General features: G+C 42.4%; 1 protein-coding gene across 1 annotated transcript in view; it reads right to left on the bottom strand.

The window, feature by feature from the left end:
• The window catches only part of PGM5 (phosphoglucomutase 5), a 271,097-nt gene extending 244,857 nt beyond the window's left edge, over nucleotides 1-26,240 (bottom strand). Inside the window, exon 1 of the mRNA XM_056106927.1 lies at nucleotides 25,851-26,240. Coding sequence (XP_055962902.1) covers nucleotides 25,851-26,111 — 261 coding nt within the window. The 5' untranslated portion in view covers nucleotides 26,112-26,240. The remainder of the gene's footprint in view (nucleotides 1-25,850) is intronic.
• Between the last annotated feature and the right edge of the window lie 411 nt (nucleotides 26,241-26,651).

The raw sequence follows: 26,651 nt of genomic DNA, 5'->3' as shown, positions 1-26,651 counted from the left end.
AGTCATCAAACACACACACACACACACACACACACACACACACACACTCAGGAGTTGGAAGGAAAGGGGAGAGTCCATTAGAAGCCGATTGAGAAGGATTTTACACTCAACGCCTAACATCCGAACAAGTGCAAAAAAAGTCAACAGCTATTTATAAGTTTGGCCCTCATCCTTTATTTCAGTCAGTTTACTAATTGTCAAGTCTTCACTGAAGAGCCAAGGCAATTTCCTCAGCCCCAGGTGCAAAAAATAAAGGTGGTGACATTAGACTTTGTGTCTTGTCTGGTAATTGGGAAATTTGGTATGTGACAACACTGAAATCAGAGCCAGAGAGACAGTACAGAGATTAAACGCATTTGCATAGAGCCAACCCAGGTTTGATCCCCAGCATCACATATGGTCCTCCAAGCACCCCCAGGACTGACTCCTGAACACAGAGCCAGAAGGAAGCACTGAGCACTGCCAGGTGTGGCCCAAGAAAACAAAAAAGTTAATAATAATTTAGAATAAAATTAATTGAAAACACTAAATCTTTGCCTTAAGTGTAGGGTGTACCTGACTAGGCCAAGAAAGAGCCCCATTTGCAATGTCCTGCCACAGAGGCAGGGTGGGATGGGGGGTTGGGGGGTGGGAGGGATACTGGGATCAGTGGTGGTGGAGAATGGGCACTGGAGGAGGGATGGGTACTCGATCATTGTATAACTGAAACCCAAGCACAAAAATTTGTAAGTCTACAATTGTACCTCATGGTGTTTCAGTAATAAAAATTAAAAAAAAAAGAAAGAGCCCTACGTGCTACCATTTTATCTTTATAAAAGGATCAACCCAGCCAGACACCAGAAAAAGAACCGTTTGATTCTAGCAGAGTTAAGAAACAGAGTTGATAAACTGAGAGAAGCTGAGATTTTGGCATTCGATCAGGAAAGGATGTCAAAATTTACTTTGCCACCTACTGAGTACAACTTTGGGGAAAATCCCCAAACCCTCTGATCATGAGACAAAAGTACTAAGGGACCCCATGATAGGGGCTGCACGCAGCGACAGCTGCCTTCTAGGCTGCTGTCCGGCACTCAAGTGCCTTCCTTGTCGGTGTCACAATTATGACTTTCTTGGCTCACTATTACTGAATGAATTTTTTGCTGATTAATTGCCTGCTGGTAATCTTTTTTTCTAATTATGATATATAAGTGTATATAAACATCACATGTATCGAATGTTTCGCAAGGGGCTGGAGCAATAACACAGTTGCTAGGGCATTTGCCTTGCATGCAGCTGACCCGGGTTCAATTCCCAGCATCCCATATGGTCCCCTGAGCACCGCCAGGGTTAATTCCTGAGTGCAGAGCCAGGAGTAAGGAGTAACCCCTGTGCATTGTCGAGTGTGACACAAAAAGAAAAAAAATAAGTACACACAAGCAAGAAGAAGTTAGAAACCGTCTGGAAATCTGGAAATGAATCTGACACTTCAGTGCCTCTGCTTTGTCTCTGTGTCTGTATCTGTCTTTGAGTCTCTCTTTCATTTACATATTTTTATTTATATTTTTTAATAATTTTTTAATAACAGGGAATTTAGTGACCTTTCCTTTCAATGAATACCTCTCTACTTCTTCCATGAAACCTTTCTTTCTTTTTTTTTTCAGTTACTACTAGTGATCGATTTATTGTAAAACAAATGAGAGTCATTTTCAAAACCCTTCTCTTAATGGTGGATTTGGGGTTAGAGAAGCAAGAAACTCCTCTACTCAGACCCTGAAACCTTTCTTGTGGCCACTGATGGTCTGTCACATGATTCTAGTGACTGTTGCGTCTCCAGAAGTCTGCCAGCATCTTACTAACCAGCTTAAAGGTATTCTTGTACCCAACAATGCTATGTGTGACTCATAAGTAACGTTTGAAGGTTAAGGTCTCATTGTGTGCCCAAAAGGACAGAGAGAGAATGAGAGAGAGAGAGAGAGAGAGAGAGAGAGAGAGAGAGAGAGAAAGCCCCTCCATAGAGGCAGGGGATGGGGTGAGGTGGGGGATAATGGGAGGGAACCTGGGACCACTGGTGCTGGGGAATGTACATTGATGGAGGGATTGGGATACTGTATAACTGAAAGCCAATCATCAACAGCTTTGTAATGCTCTATCTCACAGTGATTCAGTAAAAAATGTTTAAAAAAAAGAAAAAAAACTCTCATTGTGGAATACATAAAGTTGCATAAAGTTAGCCAGTGACTGGGAAATTTGCAACATCCACTATGATTAAAATGTCTTCTTTCTTCTGTCACCACAAACCTCATCACTAAGAAGCTGCTGAAAGTACCGAAACAACAGTACAGCAGGTGGGACATTTGTCTTGCACATGGCAGATCCAAGTGCCCTTCCCCGGCATGCTATGCCGTCCCCTGAGCATCTGAGTGCAGAGCTAGGAATAACCCCTGAGCATTGCTGAGTGTGCTCTCTCCCCGCTTCCCCGAAAAAAGAAAAGAAGCTGTTGAAGTTCATGATAAGATGAGACAGGACTGTGCTCAGGTCCTTGTCTTCCCCTGCATCTCCTTCGGGAGTCCCATCCGCGCCTCTGACTTGCACTCACAGTCCCTGGGTGTGTCCTAGGCAGGTCTACTCACCTCCCCATGATGCCTAGCTCCCAGCAGAGCTCTGTCCTTAAAGGAAGCAAGTCTGCCTAGAACAGTAACACTGAAGCTGCTTATACATATTATTGGTCCCTCCAACACAAGTTCTATTATCCTAAGAACATTGGTCATTTGAGAACATCTAATCACTTCCTTCCATCCCAGGTAGGCTTCAAGCAATTCTGACAACTAGAAGTCTATTTCACCCTCTTTTTGAATACATGTTTTGTGAAAAGAATATGTATCTGTGGCGGTGGGGCGTCCAGTGCACTTGGCACTTGATAAACTGGCCAATTACTTAAGAATACTTCTCATCCGACACCATTACAGGAAGACAGGATTTATACACAAATATACTATGACCGTATGTTTACGTGTGTGGTTTGGGGCAGCTCTATAAATAGATTATATACATATGTATGCAGAGATTATGATATGAAGATAGTTATATATGTGTGTGTGTGTGTGTGTGTGTGTTCTCCAAAATGAACCTTACTTTTTAAGAAACTTTGGTACATTTACACAATGGAGTACTATGTAGCAGTTAGAAAAGATGAAGTGATGAAATTTACATACAAGTGGTACTACATGGAAAGTATCATGTTAAGCGAAATGAGTCAGAAAGAGAGGGACAGACATAGAAAGATTGCACTCGTCTGGGGAACATAAAGTAACAAAATAGGAGACTTACACCCAAGAATGGCCGAGATTAATACCAGGAATTTTACTCCATGACTTGGAGGCCAACCACACATGCTAGGGGAAAAGGGAGCTCAGATAGAGAAGGGAGCACCAAATAAAGGGTGTTGGGAGGATCCTCCCAGGATGGGAGAAGCGTGCTGAAAGTAGACTCTAGACTGAACAGGATTGCCACTCAATGCCTCTCTTGCAAAACACAGTACCCAAAAGAAGAGAGAGAGAACAAGGGGGAATGCCTTGCCACAGAGGCAGGGGGGGATGGACGAATGGGGGGTGAGAGGGATACTGGGATCCGTGGTGGTGGGAAATGGGCACTGGTGGAGGGATGGGTATTTGATCATTGTATAATTGAAACCCAAGCATAAAATTTGTAAGTCTACAACTGTGCCTCATGGTGTCTCACTAATAAAAATTTAAAAAAAAATAAAATGCCTGTTTTTTAAAAAAATGGCATTTATATAAATCCCACCAGGCGAGTTACCACCTGGTTGAAAATCTCTGCAGTCTGTTTCGTAAGCGTCTCCACCACTGTTACAATATCCAGTGAGCTAAAGACCTCTGGCAACCATAGAGTTAAAACTCTGCAAGATTAAACAATTTACTGTTATTTACGACCCAAAAGCCGGGTCTTCTCTATTATACGCCACACTGGTATCTGTTGCTTCCCATTCCAGAGATCCCGTCCAAAACAAGACTACGTCTTCTACCCAAACACTCAGTGGGGTTTGCAGGAACCCTGACACCCATCCCACGAAATATTTTCAAGCATCGCTAGAAGCAGCTGCCGTTTGTCGGCCCCCACTGAGACTCAGAATATCGGGGAGTCTCTGGGCCTCTGTCTTCTCTGTTCCTCTCAATCACCTCGCACGTGGTCCCGTCCGTTAGGCTTGAAAATCCTTCCGAAATGAGCAGATCACTCTCTGGCCTCAAAGGCGGGAGCGGAGCGAATGTGAGGCTCCTAACACAGCCAATCTCAGAGAGGAGCGAGGGAGAAAGCAGGGCGTTGTCTCAGCTCATTCCTAACGGGAGGCCATGCACAGACCAAGCCAACAGCGTTCTTTTTTTTTTTAGGGAAAAGTAAATTTGTTTATTTTTTATTTATTTTTTACTAGTGAGACACCGTGAGGTACAGTTGTAGACTTACAAATTTTTGTGCTTGGGTTTCAGTTATACCATGATCCAGTACCCATCCCTCCACCAGCGCCCATCCTCCACCACCAGGAGTCCCAGAATCCCTCCCACCCATCCCCCATCTCTCCCACCCATCCCAATCCCCCGTATCCCACCCTGCCTCTGTGGCAGGGCATTCCCTTTTGTTCTCTCTCTCTCTCTCTCTCTCTCTCTCTCTCTCTCTCTCTCTCTCTCTCTCTCTCTCTCTCTCTCCTTTTGGAGGGTGTTGGGAGGATCCTCCCAGGATGGGAAAGCATGCTGAAAGTAGACTATAGACCAAACAGGACTGCCACTCAATGCAACCCCATCAAAAAATGGGGCGAGGAAATGAACAGAAACTTTCTCAAGAGCGTTCTTTATGTTGAATGAAAGTCTATTTCAGAGAAGCTACTGCCACCTCAAGTACCCTGGCTGATCTCGCATGCACATGTGTCTGTATGCGTGTGCTCGGTGGCACAGGGAGAACGGAGGGATGTCGACCAGTAGCAAGCCTTGACCAACAGCACAGGGATATGGCAGACATCAGGAGGAGGCTTTAATAAACCGAACGCCACCATCACCTCTTCGGGCTCCTTCTGATCAGAAAAGGCACAGGGGGCCAGAGAGCTAGCTTGAAGGCCTGAAGCACATGCTTTGCCTCTGGGACCCAGGATCTAATGCCCACTATGGTCCCTTGGGCACAATGCGGGAGTTACCCTTCCACTCCTAAAAAATTGCTGTTGACAGATGACTGGTTAAAGAAACTTTGGTACATCTACACAATGGAGTACTATGTAGCTATTAGAAAAGATGAAGTCATGAACTTTACATACAAGTGGTACCACATGGAAGGTATCATGCTAAGCGAAATGAGTCAGAAAGAGAGGGATAGACATAAAAAATTGCATTTATCTGGGGGAAAAAAGTAACAAAATAGGAGATTAATACCCAAGAATAGCCGAGATCAGTACCAGGAGGATTACTCCATGACTTAGAGGCTAGCCAGGCATTCTAGGGGAAAGGACAGCTCAGAGAGAGAAGGGAACACCAAATAAAGGGTGTCTCCCTCCCAGGGAGGGAGAAGCATGCTGAAAGTAGACTATAGACCAAACATGATTGCCCCTCAATGCCTCTTTTGCAAACCACAACACCCAAAAGGAGAGAGAGAACAAAAGGGAATGCCCTGCCACAGAGGCAGGGGGGGATGGGGGGATGGGGGGTGGAAGGGATACTGGGATCCATGGTGGTGGAAAATGGGCACTGGTGGAGGGATGGGTACTTGATCATTGTATAATCGAAACCCAAGCACAAAAATTTGTAAATCTACAACGGTACCTCATGGTGTTTCACTAATAAAAAAAAATTTTTTTTAATTGCTGTTGAGACCCATAAGGACTTATGCACATGCACTCCTATTTAAATCAGAAGGAAAGGGTCTGGAGCTATCGTATAGCAGTTAGGGCGTTTGCCTTGCACGCGGCCAACCCGGGTTCGATTCCCAGCATCCCATACGGTCCCCCGAGCACCACCAGGAGTGATTCCTGAGTGCAGAGCCAGGAGTAACCCCTGAGCATCGCAGGGTGTGACGAAAAAAGCAAAATTAAATCAGATCGAAAAACTTTGGCAATAAGTGGGCTCAATGAATAAATAAAATTAGAATGAAAATAATCCATTACTACATATTCAATCCTCCCAGTAAGCTTGAAAGATGTGGGAAGAAAACTATTACTTCTTTTTCTATTTCTATCAATGAGGAAACTACTTCAGAACTGGCTTTCTCACAGTCACACAAGTTGCTTACAAAAATATGATTCAAACTCAACCTGTCCTCCTTGTCCCTCACTGTTCTTGATTGATGCATTTTAATTGTGAAAGTAATATGTCTGATTAAATAGTATTTAATAATAGCAAAGTAGATGAGGAAAAATTAAGAGCCTCCATCTCCTGGCATACATGCATCACTATTAGCTGGAGTAAGTATTTCACTCTATTTTTCTATGAATGCATTATTACCACCAGGAGCAATAGCACAGCGGTAGGGCATTTGCCTTGTGTGCAGCCAGCCCAGCCAAGCTGGGTTCGATTCCTCCACCCCTCTCGGAGAGCCTGGCAAGCTACCGAGAGTATCTCGCCCGCACGGCTAAGCCTGGCAATCTCCCCGTGGCATATTCGATATGCGAAACACAGTAAAAACAAGTCTCACAATGGAGACGTTACTGGTCCCACTAGAGCAAATTGATGAACAACGGGAGGACAGTGATACAGTGCATTATTACCAAAACTAAAGAATTTTGCCTCCCATAATACTACATTAATTGCTTGTTTTCTCATAATAATTATTAATGTCACACATAGATTCCTTTGTTTATAAATTTTATGGTGCCTGTGTATCATAAATGACCCTCTAATTCTGTACTTCTGAACAATGATTTGCACCAAATTTTTCTCTAAGGAAATGCTCAGTGAATATACTTGTGTATAGATAAATGTTTGTACTTTTTTTGTAGAAATGTACAAATTTTGAGACTTTCGAGAGAATATTTTAAAATCTTTAGGAGAGATAGGTTAAGGAGTTCCTAGATTATTGAGAAAGTATTCTATTAGTTTAAGTATATGTTGCCAAATTTTCTGATCAAAAGGTTATATCAGGGGGATTTGCATCAGCTATACGACAAACTTGCAATACTCATAACTATGTCCTTTGAGTTCTCAAATACACAGATTGTTTTGTATCAATTTGTCTATTTTTAAGGCATAATTTCCCACCAACTGTGCTTCCTTAAGATTTAAAGCAATCTATTAAATTCTCCTGAGCACCGCCCGGAGTTATTCCTGAGCAGAGTCAGAAGTAAGTGCTAAGCACAGCCAAGCATGGTCCACTTCCCCCCTTTAAAAAAATACTGACATGTTCCAACTGTCTTTCTTGAATGCAGTCAGAGAGAAAAAATTATCATATCCGTATTTCGCACTAGACATGAACAGCCTGACTCAGTCACTGATGTGGGTTATTTTACCACATTTGACCACCCACAAAGCATATTAACAACTGAGAAATCATGTCAGAATTATCACAGAAAAATGTATCATGCTGTCAGTCATTATAAACCAGTAACATTTGAAGTAGAAGTTTTATTTCTTATTAACAAATTAAAATAATGTTAACTTTCTTATTCCACATATATTTATCGGGGACTTGATATATTATGCCAAGCAAACTTCTTGGACCAAAAGAAAGGTTAAAGCATGGAAAAACATGGACCATGTTTAGATTTTTTTCATCTAATATGCAATCATACTAACTTATTTAACAAGGTAGGAAGGTGGAACTAAATACTTCAGGGTCATGATAACAGAATAATATTGTGAGTTTCCTAAGTATTTCCCTATACTTCTGAAAATATTCATATAGAAAATACAAATTTATAAGGTATTTTCTCTGACATTATTCCATTTCCCCCCCTCTCTGTCGTAAATGCTATAAGCAATGGCAACTGAAATTACTTGCATGATTCTGGGTTCTTAAAAGAAGTACTGTCTTTTTAGTGCACTCCCTTAAGTGATTTATTGAAAAAATTGTTTTGTTACCCATTATAAAGATTATGAGTCATGGTGATGACCCAAATATGACTTTGCAATCTCCCACAAGCCCTGAGGCAAGGAAACATTGCTATTTATGGGCAATAATCTTTTTTTATATACATATAATTTTAGGTAACGTTTGCAATAGAGTTAACATCTACAGTTTTGATGTATAAGGTTACCGCATCTCACCACCACCAACGTGCCCAAACCCCGACTAATGTCTTCATGTCACATCTAGTCTATATCCTCCTTGGTCCCACTCCCACTCCTCCCAAAGCTTGGTAATATGAATTTTGCAACCCAAGATCAATGGTTTGTCACTATTCAATGCTATCTATTCCCTTGTTTATTTTTCTATAGATCAGTGATAAGCGACATCATCTGGTATTTGTCCTTCCTCTGAATTAAATTCATTTAACACGACACCCTCCAGTTCATCCAAGTTGTGGAAAATAGCAAGATTTCATCTTTTCTTAGAACTGTATAGCATTCTGTGTTTTATACATATATATAGAGAGAGACAGAGAAAGCAATCTAGATATATATATATATACATATATATATAACTTTTATGTATATGTTGATATAGAAACTTCTTTATATACTCATCTGGTATTGGACATTTGGTCCATTTCCATATTCTGGCTGTTGACCTAAGTGCTGCAATGAACATAGGTGTGCATGTAAAATTTCTAATTAATATTTTTGTATTTGGAGTAGATACAGAAGTATAATCACTGGATCATATGGGAACTATTCTTGCATTTTTTGATAAATTTCCATTATCTTCAGTCTCTTTTCTATAGAGATTAAACCAGATGGCAATCCCCCCACAACAATGAATGGATTTTGTACCACAGCCCTGCCTATCTTGGCTGTTTACGGTGTTTTTTGATAAAAGTCATTTTCACCAATTTAGGATGACAATATCTTGTTACTGTCTTGATTTGCATTTTCCTGATAAGAAGTGACAATGAAAACATTTTCCAATTCCTACTGTCCTATTCCTTATATCATCTTTAGAAAGGCATCTTTTCATAGCCTTTTTCCATTTTTCGAAGGAGGATTTTTTTTGTATTGTTGATCTTTGTGAATGCTTAACATATCTCAGATATTAGCCCTTTGTCTGATGAATGGTGTGGAAATATTTTCTCCCATTCAATAGAGTATCTTTCATTTCAGCCCAAGTTTCTTTGGCCATGAAAAAACTCTGATTTGATGTATTCTCTCATTTGTCTATTTTGTTTCTGATGTCTTTGTCCACAGAGCAAAATCACTGAAGACACCTCTGAGATCCATATTCCAGAGAATTCTGAATATTCTTTCTTCAACTTGTTTTATGGATTCTGGCATAATCTCAAAGTCTCAATCTTCTTTGAATTAACTTTTATGTATAGCGTGAGACATGAATCCAACTTTTTTGAGTACCTATCCAGTTTTCCCAGCACCATTTGTTGAAGTGAATTTTCTCTGCTCCATTTTAAGCATCAGCAATTTTATCATAGATTAACTGCCCATAAATATGAGGGTTTATCCCTAGGCTCATAATTCCTTTCTATTGATCTGAGAGTATGTATTCTTGGCATACCTTATAATCTTGGTTATTTTTTAAGTGAATATGCAATGTATTAAACATTCAGAATTCATTAAGACATGTGCAATATGGCAATTTTACTGGGGGTTAATCCTAGTAATATATGATTGCTTACTGGGACTTCACAACAGATTCCAGCTGACACTTGACACTAGATACTTCATTGAATAAATACAATACAAAAACAAAATGCACTCAAATGCTTTCCTAAAAAAAGCCAAACTTAAGGGACTTTCTATTGAGGCTAAAGATAAATCTTCTAGTTTGAAATATATATACATATTTTTTTAAAAAAAAACTCCTCATTTCACTGACCTTTTATATTATTTTCTTGACTTTATATCATTGACTTCTACTTTATTTTGTATTACTTCTTTCCATTTACTTTCTTTGGAATTCATTTCTTGCGTGGGTTTTTTGGTTTTTGTTTTTATTTTTTTGCTTTTCAGATCACACCCAGTGATGCACAGAGGTTACTCCTGGGTCATGCAGTCAGTAATTACTCCTGACAGTGTGTGGGGGACCATATGGGATGCTGGGAATCGAACCCGGGTCAGCCACATGCAAGGCAAATGCCCTACCCACTGTGCTATCACTCCAGCCCAACTTGTTTGGGTTTTGTTGTTGTTGTTCTAATTTATCAAGCTATAAGTGTAGGTATGTATTTGAGCTTTTTTCTGCTTCCTGATCTAAGCTGTTTTACTATAAAATTTTTACTTTATAAGTCCAGAGGACTTAACTTATTAACATATATACATGGATATATATACTTTAGCTGTTTTACTTTATTATTCTTTTTGCCATGTCCATAAATTCTGATAGTTTGTGTCTTTGTTCTTACTCATTTTGAGGAATATTTTTCCCTAACCCCCTTGAGGAATATTTTGATTTCTTGGTTTCCTCTATGACCAATAGTTACTTAAAAGAATGCTGTTCGGTTTTCAAGGTTGGAGCTTTTCCCAACTTGCTTTTAATTGTTAATTTCTGCCTTCTGAAAAGGTACTTCATATGATTTTTGTATATGTGGCTTTATGAACACTTGAGCTCTGCCCCAACATGTGAAATGTGCAACTGTATCTTGTAAAACACTCCATGTGCACTGGATATGAATGTGTATTTAGTTTGTCGGGGTGCAGAGTACTGTACATGTTATGTTTGATTTATCTATCCAAGGATGAGGATGAGTAGCATAATTAAGTCTTCCATCATTCTTGTGCTGGGCTGAAGCAATAGCACAGCAGGTAGGGCATTTGCCTTGCAAGAAGCCAACATAGCTGACACAAGTTCGATTCCTCCGCCCCTCTCGGAGAGCCCGGCAAGCTGCCGAGAGTATCTCGCCCGCATGACAAAGCCTGGCAAGCTCCCCGTGGCATATTTGATATGCCAAATACAGTAATAACAAAGTCTCACAATGGAGACGTTACCAGGCCTGCTCGAGAAAATCGGTGAACAACGGAGGACAGTGACAGTGATCATTCTTGTGCTAACATCAGTGTATCTCTTCAAGTCTATTAGTAGTTACTTTATAAATATTGCTGCCCTTTCATTCGATATATATATATATGTTAACAAGTTAAGTCCTCTGGACTTACTGATTTCTCATCCATACATAATGTCCATTAGTATCTTATATTAACTTGTTTATCTTAAATGCTATTTCATCTGATACAAGTGTTGCTGTCTCTCATTTTTTCTGTCTACCATAAGCCTATCTTATTGTTTTTCAAGATTTCTGAGCCTGTATTAACCATGAGTTAAAGTGACTGTCTTGTAAACAGGAGAAGGTTAAATTTTATTTTCTGATCTGTCTTATCTCTGTGCCTTTTGATAGGAAAGTTTAGTTCGTTGACATTTAGAAAAATTATTGATATGAAGGAATTTGTTGTCATTTCTATGAGGATTTTGCTATTTGTGGTTTTGTTTTATTTAAAACAGGAAGCTACTCAGTATTTCTTGCAGAGTTAGTTTAGATGCATCAAATGCCTTTAGCAATTGTTTGCCTAAAAATGTTTTTCATCACCTTAATATCTGAGTAATGGCTCTAGTCCAGCGGTCATCTGTAAACCTCATTACATGTCCAGCCCATCTGATTTTTGATGCCTTGGCAAATGAGACAGCGTCCCTGATTCTTGAGCGTTGACGGAGATGGGAACTCCGGATTCTATCTCTCATTTGAGTGAAGCGTGATACTCCAAGCATAGCTCTTTCAATTCCTCTTTGAGAGACCCAAGTAGCATTCTCATCCTGTTTTCATAGGGCCCAGGTCTCTGAGGCATATGTTAATGCAGGAAGAACAGTGGAATCGAAGAGATGTGCTCAGAGCTGGAGGTTCTTTGTCCTCTTGGTTATTTCTTCAATGCTCTTGAAGGCATTCCAAGCCGCTCTCTTCCTCCTGCACAACTCAGGTGCCAGGTCATTCATCATGTTGATTTCTCGACCTGGGTATATATAACTGTTTCATTCGGAGATGGTGATTCCGTTGAGAGTGAGTGGAGCATCAGGAACAAGACTGTTCCAAGGAACGTCAAACAATCGCATGAACGCCCACCTACAAGATGGTGAGACTTCTTCGTCAAGACCCTGAATGATCGGTTTAAGGCTCTGCATGTTCCTAGAATGAGCAGATGCCATTGGGCTATGCTAGCACACAACAGGGATGAATGGAGGTGTTACTGGCACCCGCTCAAGTAAATCGATGAATAACGAGATATCAAGTGATCAAGTGATCACGAATATCTGAGTGGGTCTGGAGCAATGCACAGCAGGTAGGGCATTTGCCTTTCACACGGCCGACCCAGGTTTGATTTTTCCGTCCCTCTCTCAGATTGCCCAGCAAGTTACCGAGAATATCCCGCAAACTCCCTGTGGCGTATTCAATATGCCAAAAATAGCAACAACAAATCTCACAATGAAGACGTCACTGGTGCCCGCTCAAGCAAATCAATGAACAACAGGAGGACAGTGCTGAGATATAGAGAAATCTTAGGTTCAGGTTCTTTTAGCTACTTTGAACATATCATCCCATTTCCTTGTCTCATACAAAGTTTCATCTGAGAATTTATCATTTCCCTTGTACTTGGTTTGTTTCTCTCGTAGCTTTAAGATCTCTTTTTGGTTTTTCCCATTTTGATTACAATGTGTCTTCGTGTTGCTCTGTTTGTATTTATTTTATTTGGTCCCCATTGGACTTCCTGAATCAGTGCACAAGTCATCTGTCTCAAATTGATCAAGTTCTTCATTATTATCTATTCCACCTGTCATTCTTCTTTTTCTCTTTCTTCTCCTTCTGGAATCCCTATGGTTTGAAGGTGGTTTCCCTGATACAACAGGCTTTTAAAAAGCTTAATCTTCCTTCATTTTTTAAAAATCTCTTTTGTATTACCTCTTCTTTATTGATGATGTCATGTGTTTTGTCTTTGAGGTCACTCATTCCATTTTCAGCCTCTTCCATTCTGCTGCGGAGTTCTCCAACTGTCGGCTTCACTTCTCTTCAAATTAGTTCTTTAATTCTTACACCCAAAATTTCTTTGAGCTTATTGACTCTCTTTTCCAGTGACTCCCTGAGGTAAGTGAGAAGACTATCGTTGTAAAGTGACCCTCAGGCAGCACATAAGAAAAATAACTAGGATGATCCCTCTGGACAAGAACTGACTGCTAAAAGTAGGTAAAGGGATATCCAGGATAAGCTTTCAGTATCTGTATTGCAAATCATAATGCCCTAAAGATGAGAAAACTGGGGACATTGGTGGTGGGAAATGTATACTGGTAAAGGGACAGGTGTTGGAACATCATAAGACTGAAACCAACTCATAAACAACTTTGTAACTGTGTATCTCACAGCGATTCAATTTTTAAAAATTTAAAAAATAAAGTTGAAAGAGTTAAAACATAACTAGTGACAATCTGTAATTGTGGAGATATAGTGTGGATGTGGTGGAAAAAGAACTCTCATCCACTACTTGGAATTTTGTGTGGTTAAACCTCTATGGAAAACAGTACGGAGACTTCTCAGTAAAGTAAGAATATAGTTGCCATGTGACCAAGCAATTCCACTTCCTGGTATCGAGTCCAGGACACAAAAACATTCATTTGAAAAGACATATGCACACCATTACTCATTGCAGCACTTAGCACAACAGTTAGGACATGGAATCAACCCAGGTAACAGATGACTGGATAATAAAGGTGTGGTGTATACACACACACACACACACACACACACACACACACACACACAGTGGAATACTATTAAGCTGCAAGAAGGATGAAATCATAAAATTCTTTGTAACTTCAATGGAACTAAAGGATATCATTAAGTGAAGTCAAAACAAGAAAGACAAATAACAGATGATCTCACTTCTTAGTGGCATATGGAATGACAGGAAAAGAGAACGTAAACTACAAAAGGAAGGAATACCTAGATTATCCTGGTCCCTAGATTAGAAGGATGGGCTTTTTCCCCTTTGGAAAAAACTGTTTTCTCTTGAACACCCCTCTCTCTCTTCTCCCACCTTTCTCATATTTCTCCAAAATATCTTTAAATAAAACTATTTTGCTTCACTAAAAAAAGAAAGAAAAGAAAAATAGCTAAAAAAAAGACAGGAAAGGAAAGAAATCAAGGAAAGAAGGAAGGAAGGAAGGAAGGAAGGAAGGAAGGAAGGAAGGAAGGGAAGGAAGGAAGGAGATAAAGAGACCAGAGTGAAGAGGCTTTGGACACATCAAACCTGGACTGGCCACGTGTAAGGAAAGTGCCCTCTACACTATCTCTCTGTCCCTGAATAACTTTATAAATGACAATGGCTCAATAAAAATAAAAACAGAACTCTTAGCAGCTAGCGCAGGTAGGGTGCTTGCTGTCAACCTCGGATCAATCTCTAGTATCTCAGACAGTCCCCTGAGCACCACCAGGAGTGATCCCTGAGAAAAACCCACCCATGTATGGCCCAAACACTAAAAGAAAAGAGGACTCTTCCTAGAGGAAAACAGAAGAAGGACAGTAATAAAACCTTGTTTTTTGTACAAGACAACTAATAAAAGAGATTTGGAAGAAAAAATTCTGTAACTTTTGCCAAGAAAAAATAATTCTTTATGGATTAAATCTGTTCCTGAAAATTTTCTCTTCAAAAAAAAAAGTAGACACGGGGGTATGGGGCCGCCAACAGGTCACTCTGTACCTGTGAGGCGAGTGCATCAGCAGCCTGATGGCACCATCAGAGTTTCAGATACTCCAAAATTGCTGCTGTGCCTTTGGCCAGACCCCAAAACTTGGGGCCAAGTTTATCAAGAAAGTAAACGGCCAAAAGTTAGGTATGTGGGAGACACACCCACAAACCACCTCCGGCTCAGCTATATAATTGGAGGTATGGCCTCTCTGGTTCCTGATTGAACTGCTTAATGGCCATGATCCCAGGGACTCAGAAACAAATCTCGAAACCCAAAGGCTTTTGGTAGAAATGTGTCCAGTCCCTTCAGTGGGTTGCAGGCGCTGGGTTCATGCCTTGACCTGTTCCCCCTGGCAGCCCAGTGGCCGCCATCCTCCAGAGGCCACTGGACAGTCAGGTTTGGGCCCACAGTGACAAAACACGAGGGATGGGGGTGGAGCCAGCCCTTTCCTCCCCGTCCCAACAAGACCCCAAGTTATCGCCCACGAACGGCCTCTCTGGCTCCTGATCAAGCTGCTTAATGGCCATGATCCCAGAGACTCAGAAACAAATCTCAAAACCCAGTGGCTTTTGGCAGAAATGCATCCAGACCCTGCAGTAGGTTACTGTCTCCGGACCACACCAGGAGGAAAGGATGCTGTCCCTCCGCCTGCTCCCCCTTGGCAGCTCGGTGGCCGCCATCCACCAGAGGCCATTGGACAGTCAGGTTTGGGCCCGCAGTGAAGAGACACATGTGGCCTCACAGGATTGGGGTGGAGCCAGCCCTTTTCTCCCCATCCCAATGAGACTCCGAGTCGCCACCCACTAATGGCCTTTCTGACTCCTGATCAAGTTGCTTAACAGCCATGATTCAAGAGATTCAGGAACAAATATCAAAACCCAGGGGGTTATGGCAAAAATCCCTCCAGATTTAATTGTTAAAATTGCAGAATTTCAAAATTGCGTGGCCACTACTACAGCCATGTGACATCATATGTTATTCATAACCAGCAATAGAAAACAAATTTTCTACTGTTGCCTTTTCAGCAGATCTGAGTGTTGGGGTAAAATCCCAAATAATATGGTGGGTCTGGTGTCAAAATATTGAATGTGCTCAAAGTAGAGAGAGAGTAATGTGGAAATCATCTGCCCCACAGGTAGGGAGAGGGTGTGAGGTAGGGGTATCCTGGGGTCTTGAGGGGTGGAGAATGGGCCCTGGTGAAGGTACAGGTGTTTCATTGTATGACCAAGACTTAAACCTGAAAGCTTTGTAACTGCTCTCACGGTGATCCAATAAAAAAAAATTATAAAAAATGGGAAAAAATACGGTGGAGTTCATGCCCAATTCAATCAGCTAATCAGTGGCTGAATAAATAGCAGTACTCCTGCATTTAAAAAAGTGCTTGAAATAGAAATGACAAATAAGAAAAAAAAGTAGACATTAGTAGATATTACATTTACTGTAACTGAAAAGTGTAAGAGATAAAAAGATATTTAATGACTCCGAAAATGTGAGTTGTTGAAAAGTCTTGTATACACGCTAGATATCCTCTTATTCATGACTAATGAGAGTCAGGTCAAATTAAAAAAACTGAAACTTTCCCTTAGCTATGCAAGTGTAAACAGTAAAGGTAGATAAGCCAAATCTTGAATGTTTGCAATTAATTTTCAAGACTGTTGGCTAAAGAACATTGCAGCACTTGATTTCTACCTTTGATTTATTAATTACAGGGGAATGTAAGCCATTTTTCCAGCCTATTATTCCCAAATAATCCTGTTCAAAATCTTTTACACTGTGTTTTTTAAAAAAATATTACTGTTTTCTAACAGAAAAAAAGGCCAGAGTCCAAAGCAAAAATCTAGGATGGGTGAAATCAGTAACTACATTTAGATTCCTCAAAAACGGGCTCCAACTTCTAGTCTCCCAGTCTATACAAAAATAGCAAATTTCCAGTTTTCACAAAAGGCTCAACAAGAACAGATGTCTTACGGGGGGAAAAATGGGGGAAATTTTCACACATAATGTTGCTGGTGTGTGTGTGTGTGTCTTTTCAATAAACATCATTATGTTTTTATACAAGATTTAATAAAGCAACTTATTTAAAAATGCCATCTGGGTCTCTGGACACATTAAACAAAGCTTAAAATAACTCACCCCAGCAACTGGGAGAGCCCAGCTGTTCTCAAAATCTCCCCACTCCTTTTTTCTTCACCATACATATATACAAAAAGAAAAAATGAGTGAAGTCTTGAGGCTAAAGTTATTAATAGTGAACTGACTCAAAATGAGATGTGGGCAGAATTAAAGGATTCTAAAACTTACTGTTGCTCCCATAGTCAATATCTCAGTTCGAAAATTCAACAATAAAAGTTAAGGGGAGAAGCACACAAAAGTTATAGAAGATTCTTTGGAGATTTCTAATGCATTTCAAACTTTCCTGTCTTAGTCGTGTATTAATAACAATCGTATATTATCTAGTGAACTCCCATAGTTCAGTGGGGTTTTTTCCCTCCTAAATACAAGATCTGGATTTCCAGACCTATTAGAAGGAAGAAACCTTCTGTTGAATTATAACCCACTTGCCTTGTTTTCTTTTCTTTGAATCTCCCTACTTATCACTTATCACTCATTCTGCTACTCTTCCAAATCTGTGTTCCTTGAGTCACACCAAAATTTAGATCCCAAGAGAGTTCTAGCAAATACCAACATCAGTGTATCCTTATTCCCTGCAACAACCACCTTTTCATGACTCAACAGAGCAAAATGCATTCTCTGTAAGATTCATCTGGATCCCATATCCAAGTCCTTAGACAGCTCAAATCTTTTCATGCCACTGTACTTCAGTTTTTACTCTAAAAGATTTCACAAAGCATTAAGAAGCGCTTGGATTCCATGAACTGTGTTGACTGTTGTTGTTATTGTTACTAATCATCATATGGTCAGTACAGTGCACAACTCATCAACAAACAGATTTCTCTTCACTGCAACACGCAACAGAAACGTAAGTTGCCTGCTTAGGGATCCACTACACATGCAGTCAAATCCATTTCATTATCCAAGACATATTCAATTGATCAGAGCAATAATACTCTTCTGCATGTCTTTGTGCTATGTCTATTATAAGACATTATCTTATGGAGGGCTAAACAATATAACTCTCAATATAATTCAGTGATGCTGTCATAGCCAATTTATAGATGAGGAAACTGACGGTTTTCAAGTATTACTAGAAGCTAAACCATTTGCTCTGCACCTGGGATGACAGCTAGGAAAAGAGGGTGAGTCTGCTGGTGGCTAACACAGAGCTTTCTCTACCTACCTCACTGCCTCTTAGGTTAAATCTTTTTAAAATGCAGTTATTTCCTAGCCGGAGAGACAGATCAATAGGTAGGGTAACAAGCACAGTAGGTAGGGTGATGCCTTAGAAGCAATAGACCTGTGTAGAGCCACGAGTAACTCCTGAGCATTGCTTGGATTACTCAAACACACACACACACACACACACACACACACACACACACACGAGTGTGAGTGTGGTTATCATTTGGAGAAATCAGATTTTATTTTGCCAAATACCAATTTTCAGTATTTGATGGCCTATTTATATATTTAACCTAGAGCTTCTTTCGTTTATAAAAGTCTAGGTCCATTAAAACATTTTTAATGCTACATTATAGAACTATTCTGTCCATGTCTAGTACAATAGCTACTAGCCACCACTGTCACTATTTAAATATTAATGCATTAAATAAACTATAAACTTCAGGTCTTTTACCTACACTAATGGTAAATACTCATGTCAAGTATTCCACAGTCACATATGGCTAGTGGTCAAGGTAGTGCAGATGACACAATAGTTCTGTGATCACAGAAAGTTCTAAACAGTGCTGTTAGATAGAAGACCATAAAAAAGCCAGAAAGATTGGCCAGTTGTACAGGGGTTGTGACGCTTGCCCCGCAAGCAGCTGGCCCTGGCTTAATACTAAGCACAACATATGGTTCCCTGAGCACAGCCAAGGGTCACTACTGAGCACAAATTCATGACAGCCCATAAGCACTGCTGAGTGTGACCCAAAATCCCCCAGATCCATCTCTTAAAATTAAAAAAAAAATCAGAGAGATCTTGAGGAGAAACAGTACTGTTATTTGTCTAATATTAAAGGTAGTTTTGGACCATGAAAGAAGATTAGAACAAAAAGGAGTATGAGAGAGATGTCAGTGATGGTGAATCAACCCAGAGAAGCAAACACAGTCATCTCTGTGGTTATTAAGTTACAATCAGCCCTTGTTCCCTTTAACATATTACAATAAATTAATATACAGAGACTTAAACCTGAAAATAATCTAAGAGATAGAGAAAACAAACAGAATTTAAAAAATCAATTAGCTACAAACTAAAATTAATCACAACTCACTTAATCATACCAATTATTTTCTTGTATTTTCTACTTCTGATGCATATATGGCATTATTTCTAACCTCAAAGGAGAATTAAAATAACTCTGGAGAGGCCAAGGAAGAGACTTAGGAGAGTTGGGTAAGTGGAATGGCTCAGGCCCCTCTCCATAGCACTTCTGGGCCTATCCCTAGAGCCCCCCGAAGCATCGTCAAGGTGGCCCCACTGACTGAAGGAACACTGGGCCTCAACATCGAATGGTCAGGCTCAGTAGGCCAAGTGTTATTGGGAGTAACCCCTGAGTCCCTGGTAACTGCCCACCCAGCAATACAAGAGTCCATAGTGGTATACAGAAAAGCAAAAGAAAAAGGAAACAAAATTATTATGTCAACCATACAAATGGCTGCTTCTCCAAATCTTCACTCTGAAAATTGGTTGTTAAAAGAGAAAACTAGAAACACATATTCTGTTTTTCCAACAGGAACTATATTACAAGGTCATCAAAGAATCTGCTTGTAAAGGAAATGCCCACCTTATAGGAAAACGCCAGTAAAAACATGCAGATGGAATTAGAGAGTAAGAAAATCACCACTTTGAAAAATGACAAAGATAAGGATTATTCACAGATGCTACCATTTGGTAAAGGTTGAAGAAGCTGCATCTTCACTGGGTCCCAAGTTCACCCCATGGACCATAGACATGGTCAGTAGTAGAAACCATGGCTTATGTCTATAAAGCCTTGGATTTGACCCCTGACACTGTAAAAAATAAAAATCCCCCCATGAGCGACTGGGTGCTCCAGAAGGGAAAAATAATGACAAACATAAGCCATCAGCAGCATCACCCTTTAGTCATCCCAGCATCCCAAACGATCAGACAACAAGAGACCATGGGTCCTAACATAACTCAACAAGAGGACAAACCATCATTTATAAAGTATTCTTCTGAAAAGAGTCGGAGCAGAATCCACGCATTTAGAACCAATTTTCAGTTCATAAAAACAGAACAAAAATGGAATTGGGTGACAGTTAAATGACGCCATTCTGAAGGAATCAGAACATTCCAGAAGGAGGGATGGGGCATTCTGTCAGACAACTGACCTAGTCTCGTCAACAAAACTATTTCATTAAAAAAATTAAAACAGGGGCCCGGAGCCAGCTCAAGTGGTAGAGCAGGTGCTCAGCATGTGTGAGGTCTTAACTTGGGTCCCTGCCCAATGCCACATCCCCCACCCCCGGCCAGCACCACCTGGTCACACTGTCGGGCAGTACCACTGGGCTGAGCTTCACCAGGATTTGCCCCGGCATTCCCTTGTACAACTGGGAAGGTCTTATAAAAATTAAACGATAAAACTAAAGAGTGGAGTATTTTCTAAGTCAAAAGAGACTTAAGGCAAATAACCAAATGCAATGTGGATGCTTTCTTTTGAAGAAACTAGTTTGCACAAACGAGCTATAAAGAATATTTCAGGATAACTGAGGGGATATAAATGTAGACTGGGTAAGGGAAGCGAAGAAATAATTTTTTATTTTTGTTTATATTATGGAGGTTATCAAAGAAAATCATTTTTTTTCTTTTCTAGAGATTCATACTGAAAGAATCCTGGGTAAAAGGTCATCCTCTTTGATTCAATTCAAAAATGCTGTTGCTCACCCAAGAATGGCCGAGATTAGTACCAGGAATTTTACTCCATGACTAGGAGGCCAACCACACATACTAGGGGAAAAGGGAGCTCAGATAGAGAAGGGAGCACCAAATAAAGGTGTTGGGAGGATCCTCCCAGGATGGGAGAAGCATGCTGAAGTAGACTATAGACCGAACAGGACTGTCGCTCAATGTTTCTTTTGCAAACCACAACACCCAAAAGGAGAGAGAGAGAACAGAGGGGAATGCCCTGCCACAGAGGCAGGGTGGGATGGGGGGATCGGGGGTGGGAGGGATACTGGGATCCGTGGTGGTGGGAAATGGGCACTGGTGGAGGGATGGGCATTTGATCATTGTATAATTGAAACCCAAGCACAAAAATGTGTAAGTCTGCAACTGTACCTCATGATGTCTCACTATTAAAAAGTTTTTTAATTAAAAAAAATGCTGTTGCCAGAAAAGACCAAACAAATAGAGAAAAATGTTAACAGCTCGAGGTATGGATGGATGTTAATCTACTCATTTTTCTTTTCTGAGAGCTTGGAGATTTCATAATTTTATAATAAAAGTTTTTATTTATTTATTTATTTTTGCTTTTTGGGTCACTCCCTGCAATCCACAGGGGTTACTCCTGGCTCATACACTCAGGAGTTACCCCTGGTGGTGCTCAGGGGACCATATGGGATGCTGGGAATCGAACCCGGGTCGGCCACATGCAAGGCAAATGCCCTACCCGCTGTGCTATCTCTCCAGCCCCTAATAAAAGTTTTTAATCCCAAGTTGTACAAAGAACCTATTTTAAAATTTCATGAGCTTTTAAAACATTGGTAATACCATTTATCACTTATATCTGTACTCCTCCAGAAATGGTACAATCAGCTTAGCAGGTTCTGTAGAGCGACTGCAGTTGTTTCCTTTTGTTTTGTTTTGTTTTGTTTTGTGGCTATACCTGGCATGCTCAGGATTTACTCCTGGCTCTGTGCACAGGGATCACTCAGCAGGACTGGAAAACCATAAGTAGTACTGGGGATCAAACAAGTGGGATGCATGCAAGGCAAGCCCCTTACCTGCTGTACAGAAATAATAATGGAGATTAAGTTACCTTAATTAAGATGTTATGGAGAGTATCATACTAAGCAAAATGAGTCAGAAAGAGAGGGACAGGCATAGAAAGATTGCATTCATCTGGGGAGCAGAAGGTAACAAAATCGGAGACTAACTACCAAGAATAGCCCAGATAAGTACCAGGAGGTTCACTCCATGGCTTGGAGGGGGAAGCACACGCTGGGGGAAGAGGCAGCTCAGATAGAGAAGGGAGCACTAAATAAAGGGTATTGGGAGGATCCTCCCAAAATGGGAGATGCATGCTGAAAGTAGACTATAGACCGAACATGATTGCCACTCAATGCCTCTTTTGCAAACCACAGCACCCAAAAGGAGAGAGAGAACAAGGGGGAATGCCCTGCCACAGAGGCAGGGTGGGACGGGGAGGATGGGGGGTGGGAGGGATGCTGTGATCAGTGGTGGCAGAGAATGGGCACTGGTGGAGGGATGGGTACTCGATCATTGTACAATTGAAACCCAAGCACAAAAATTTGTAAGTCTACAACTCTACCTCATGGTGTTTCACTAATAAAATTTTTTTAAAAAAAAGATTTTAAATAGGAGATACTATACAGATCTTCAGCTCCACATGTTGTTTGTTTTTATTTAAAAAATTGCTTTCTGAGTGGCTGGAGCAATAGCACAGTGGATATGGCATTTGCCTTGCACACGGCCAACCCGGGTTCAATTCCCAGCATTTCATATGGTCCCCTGCACACTGCCAGGAGTGATTCCTGAGTGCAGAGGCAGAAGTAACTTGTGAGCATTGCTGGTGTGACCCAAAAAGAAAAAAAAATGCCTTCTGAAACTAACTTTTTCATTAAAAGCTGAAAAGTTTTAGACAGAGAAAACAAAGTCCACTCAAGTGAGATCCAAGTCAATTCAAAGAAAAGAAATCCTATTTCTCTACCAGTTTTTTTAAGCTGCACATGAACATACAATAGAAAACGTTTAAAAAGGCTGAGATAATTGGAATCAAAGTTCATCTCTTGCCAATTCCTCACAGTTGGCAAAATCTGGAAGCAAGAGCAACCCAGAGCCATAGCACAGAGGGCAGGGCATTTGCCTTGCACAAGACTTAGCAGGGTCCAGTCCCCAGGGCATCCCACACAGTCCCCTGAGGGAAGCTCAGAGCTAGCCCCGAGCACCCTGGTGTAATACAAAAAAACAAAACAGAACAAAAGAGCAATGGGTCATTAATGTGCAATCCTTAGAGGCCAATTTTGCTTACAATTATCTGACCCTTTCAGAGCGCCTTTCTGAAGCCAGGCAACCTTGAGATGATTTATTTTGTTCAGCAAAAGCCCTCAGGGAGAGAAACAAAATGAGGTTAAGACAGGTTTAAAATGACCTTTGGGAAGTTTGCTGGGGTGGAGCGATAGCACAGTGGTAAGGCGTTTGCCTTGCGCGCAGCCAGCCCGGCTGAGCCGGGTTCGATTCCCCCGCCCCTCTGGGAGGGCCAGGCAAGCTACCGAGAGTATCTCGCCCGCACAGCAGAGCCTGGCAAGCTCCCCATGACGTATTCGATATGCCAAACACAGTAACAAGAAATCTCACGATGGAGACGTTACTGGGCCCGCTCGAACAAATCGATGAACAACGGGAGAACCATGACCATGACCAGAAGTTTGCTACACATCCACCATTTCCCCGTCTCCCTGCCCACACCTTGGGTAGTGCTTTCAGATTAAATCAGAAAAGATGCTTCTATGTAGCTTTTAATTTGCAACTCTGTCCCTCATAAAAATAACTAACTTAACTTTCACCCTACTCTAAGTCTGTGTTAACAAGGTCAACATACTCAACTCTACTTTTAATACATTTACCAGAAAAGACCCATTGAAGGCAGAGAGTGAAAAGTTCTTTGGGCATCAAGTGCAAGGAAATAATGATCATCATCATCATAAGTAAATCAACAGCTGTAAAAAATAATGGACAACGTCCGTTTCTCTCACTCCCCAAAAAAAAAAAAAAAAAACTTGGCCATGAAGAAGTGCAAACGCTGCCATAGATGTCCGAAGACTTCTTATTCTCCATCATCCCATGGGAACAGCTTGTCAGACATGAGTGAAAGACCATTTGTCAACCTCTTTCCAACACCCTACTTCAAGCCAACATCAACATTCACCCATTTCTCCAGAAGCACTGGGGTCAGAGATAACAATTCACCCCAAACCCACCCATTCCTCACAAACGCCTTTGGTTGCCTAACCTTCTTTGGACAGCTCTGAAAACTGAGGAGGAATTCCAGTCAACAATGGTTAACCATGGACAACAGATCTTTTATCAAAATAAGAATTAAGGCAATAAAAAGGAGAGATGCGGGAAGGAGGGAGAGAATGATATGCCTTACATTGCTTCGTTTCACATTGTAAAAGATTCCCATCCATTTATAGATCTGCAGATATCTCCCTTCAAGAAGCACTGCAGCAGGGCTGGGGTAGCAAGGTGAGGTTGGGGAGGGGAGGGACTTCAAGGCTTTATAATAAAGGCTGAAAATTACTTTTCCCTACGGTGATTTCCACTAGGAATTCAGACTGAAATTAGGACTGCCCCTAGTGGAAGTACTTGAAATACTGCTGGATGGAGGAAAGAGGGGAAATCGGGTTGAGGACCTGCCAAAATGTGCTTGGAGGGTGGGAGAGGAGAGGAGAGGAAGGAGGGATAAGAAGCACCCAGGCCTGAGAATTCAGGTCACAAAAGACTGCAGGAGACAGATGGCAGGGAGAGAACATAAAGACGAAAACTCAAAGGAAGAAGAGGCATGAACCGCTGTCAACTGCCCAAGGGTGTCTTGGAGACCAGTTGGCAGATGCTTTAAGAAAGACACTGTGGTTCCTGGGAGATAGTTCAAAGGGCTGGAGCACATGCTTTGCATGCTGGAGTACTAACATTACATTCAAGCACTGCTGGCAGAAGACTGAGCACTGGGCCGGGAGTAGCCCCTGAGCACCGCAGATGATGAAATTTAATAAATTTAATAATAAAAATAAAATAAAGACACGGAAACTTTCTTTTTGGACCTTTTCTGCCTTAGCGTCCCCCCCTAAAAATATATATATATATTAAATAAAAATAAAATAAAGCCATTGCAGGGTTGGAGAGATAGAGTTTGCCTTGCACGCCTCCGACCCGGGTTCGATTCCCAGCATCCCATAGGGTCCCCTGAGCACCGCCAGGAGTGACTCCTGAGTGCAGCAGAGCCAGGAGTCAACCCCTGTGCATCTCTGGGTGCGACGCAAAAAAAAAAAAAAGCAAAAATAAATAAATAAATAAAGTCATCACAAATCTCTTTTTAGACCTTTTCTGCTTTAGAGAGCCCAGACTAGGAAGCGTCAAACTGATCCTCACCTCGTCGTCGCTATCCTAACCAAGCTGATCATGAAACAACGCCAAGGATATCAAAACCCTTTCAGGTCCACACTTGCCAAATATGCCAGGACGCAACAATAAGGGACAGAGCTGGTGGGTGGTGGTTGGGGGAGGGGGGTGGTGGGGGGGGGGTCGTTGGAAGAAAACCCCACTCTCCGGAATTCCTTGGATTCTGCAAAATTGCAAATCGGAACGGAAAAGGCCAAGGCAGGGACGGTCCGGTGGGGGGGAAGAGGCAGTTGGGTGCTAGAAGCAGCGGCAAAGCCACGGGGTGGGGAACAAATACTTGGAAAGAGGAAAAAGAAAAAGAAACAAAGTAGCAAAGAAACAAAGTAGCAAAGAAACAAAGTGGCAAAGAAACGAAGTGGCAAAGAAACAAAGTAGCAAAGAAACAAAGTAGCAGGTGCGGAGAGCTAGCGGAGCCCGGGTAAGGAAGGTCGGTCTGGGCTGGGGGACGCAGGGGAGGTCGAGTCCCGGCGGGAGGAGCGCGGGGACGCGGGAGAGACGGGGACAGCGCGCAGGGGGAGGCCGGGGGCGGGGAGCGGACACTCACCCCGTTGGCCGCGGCCATCTGCACCACGATCTCGGTGGCCGTGCGGCTGAAGTACCTGCCGTCGCTGCCCACCACCATGGTGCAGCCCTGGCGGTCGCGCAGGTCGATGGACGACAGCGCGCTCTGGATGAAGTTGGGCAGGTAGTTGCGCTGCGCCTCGAAGAGCGCCGTGGGCCGCCGCAGCCCCCCGCCGCCCGCCGGCCGCTGGTCCTCGTAGGGCGCCGTGGGCACCGTCAGCACCGGGATGGGGCTCCCCTCCATCGCGCCCGCCCGGGGGTCCCCGCCGTCGCCCTTCGCGCGGGGCTCCTGGTCCCCGGCCGCCCGGCGCGCCCTGGACCGTCGCCTGCGCGCACCCCGGCGCGAGCGCGGCCTCCCGGGCCCGAGAAACTTCGCTCCCGCCCCACTTCCTCTCCCGCGGCCACGCCCGGGGTGTCCTCCCCGCTCTCGGGGTGTCCTCCCCCCAACCCCGGCGCTGCCACCACCGCCCCCCCCCCGACGCTAACGGGCCGCCGGACCCGAGTCTGCCCCGGGGACCGGTTCCCCGAGCCTGGCACCGCTGGAGCGCAGCCGCCGGGGCCGGGGGGTGCGGCGGTGGCTGCAGAATTGGGGTCCCACCCCCTAGCGCACCCCTCCCCTCCCTGCGCGAGTGCTGCGATCTCTTGCCCGGGCTCCTCTTTTTGTGCAAGGGCGGGGGGAGGGAGCCGCGAGAGGGGGTGGGGGTTGAACCCTTTGCCATGAGCGAACAGTCCCGGCCAAAAATAACCCTGGAAAGGCGAGTTGAGAATTAGCCTCCGCTGCCAG

Source organism: Sorex fumeus, unplaced genomic scaffold, assembly GCF_029834395.1.
Source record: "Sorex fumeus unplaced genomic scaffold, SorFum_2.1 ptg000149l, whole genome shotgun sequence".
Classification (NCBI taxonomy): domain Eukaryota; kingdom Metazoa; phylum Chordata; class Mammalia; order Eulipotyphla; family Soricidae; genus Sorex; species Sorex fumeus.
The sequence above is the reverse complement of the archived record's forward strand: the minus strand, read 5'-3'. Positions and strand labels throughout refer to the sequence as shown.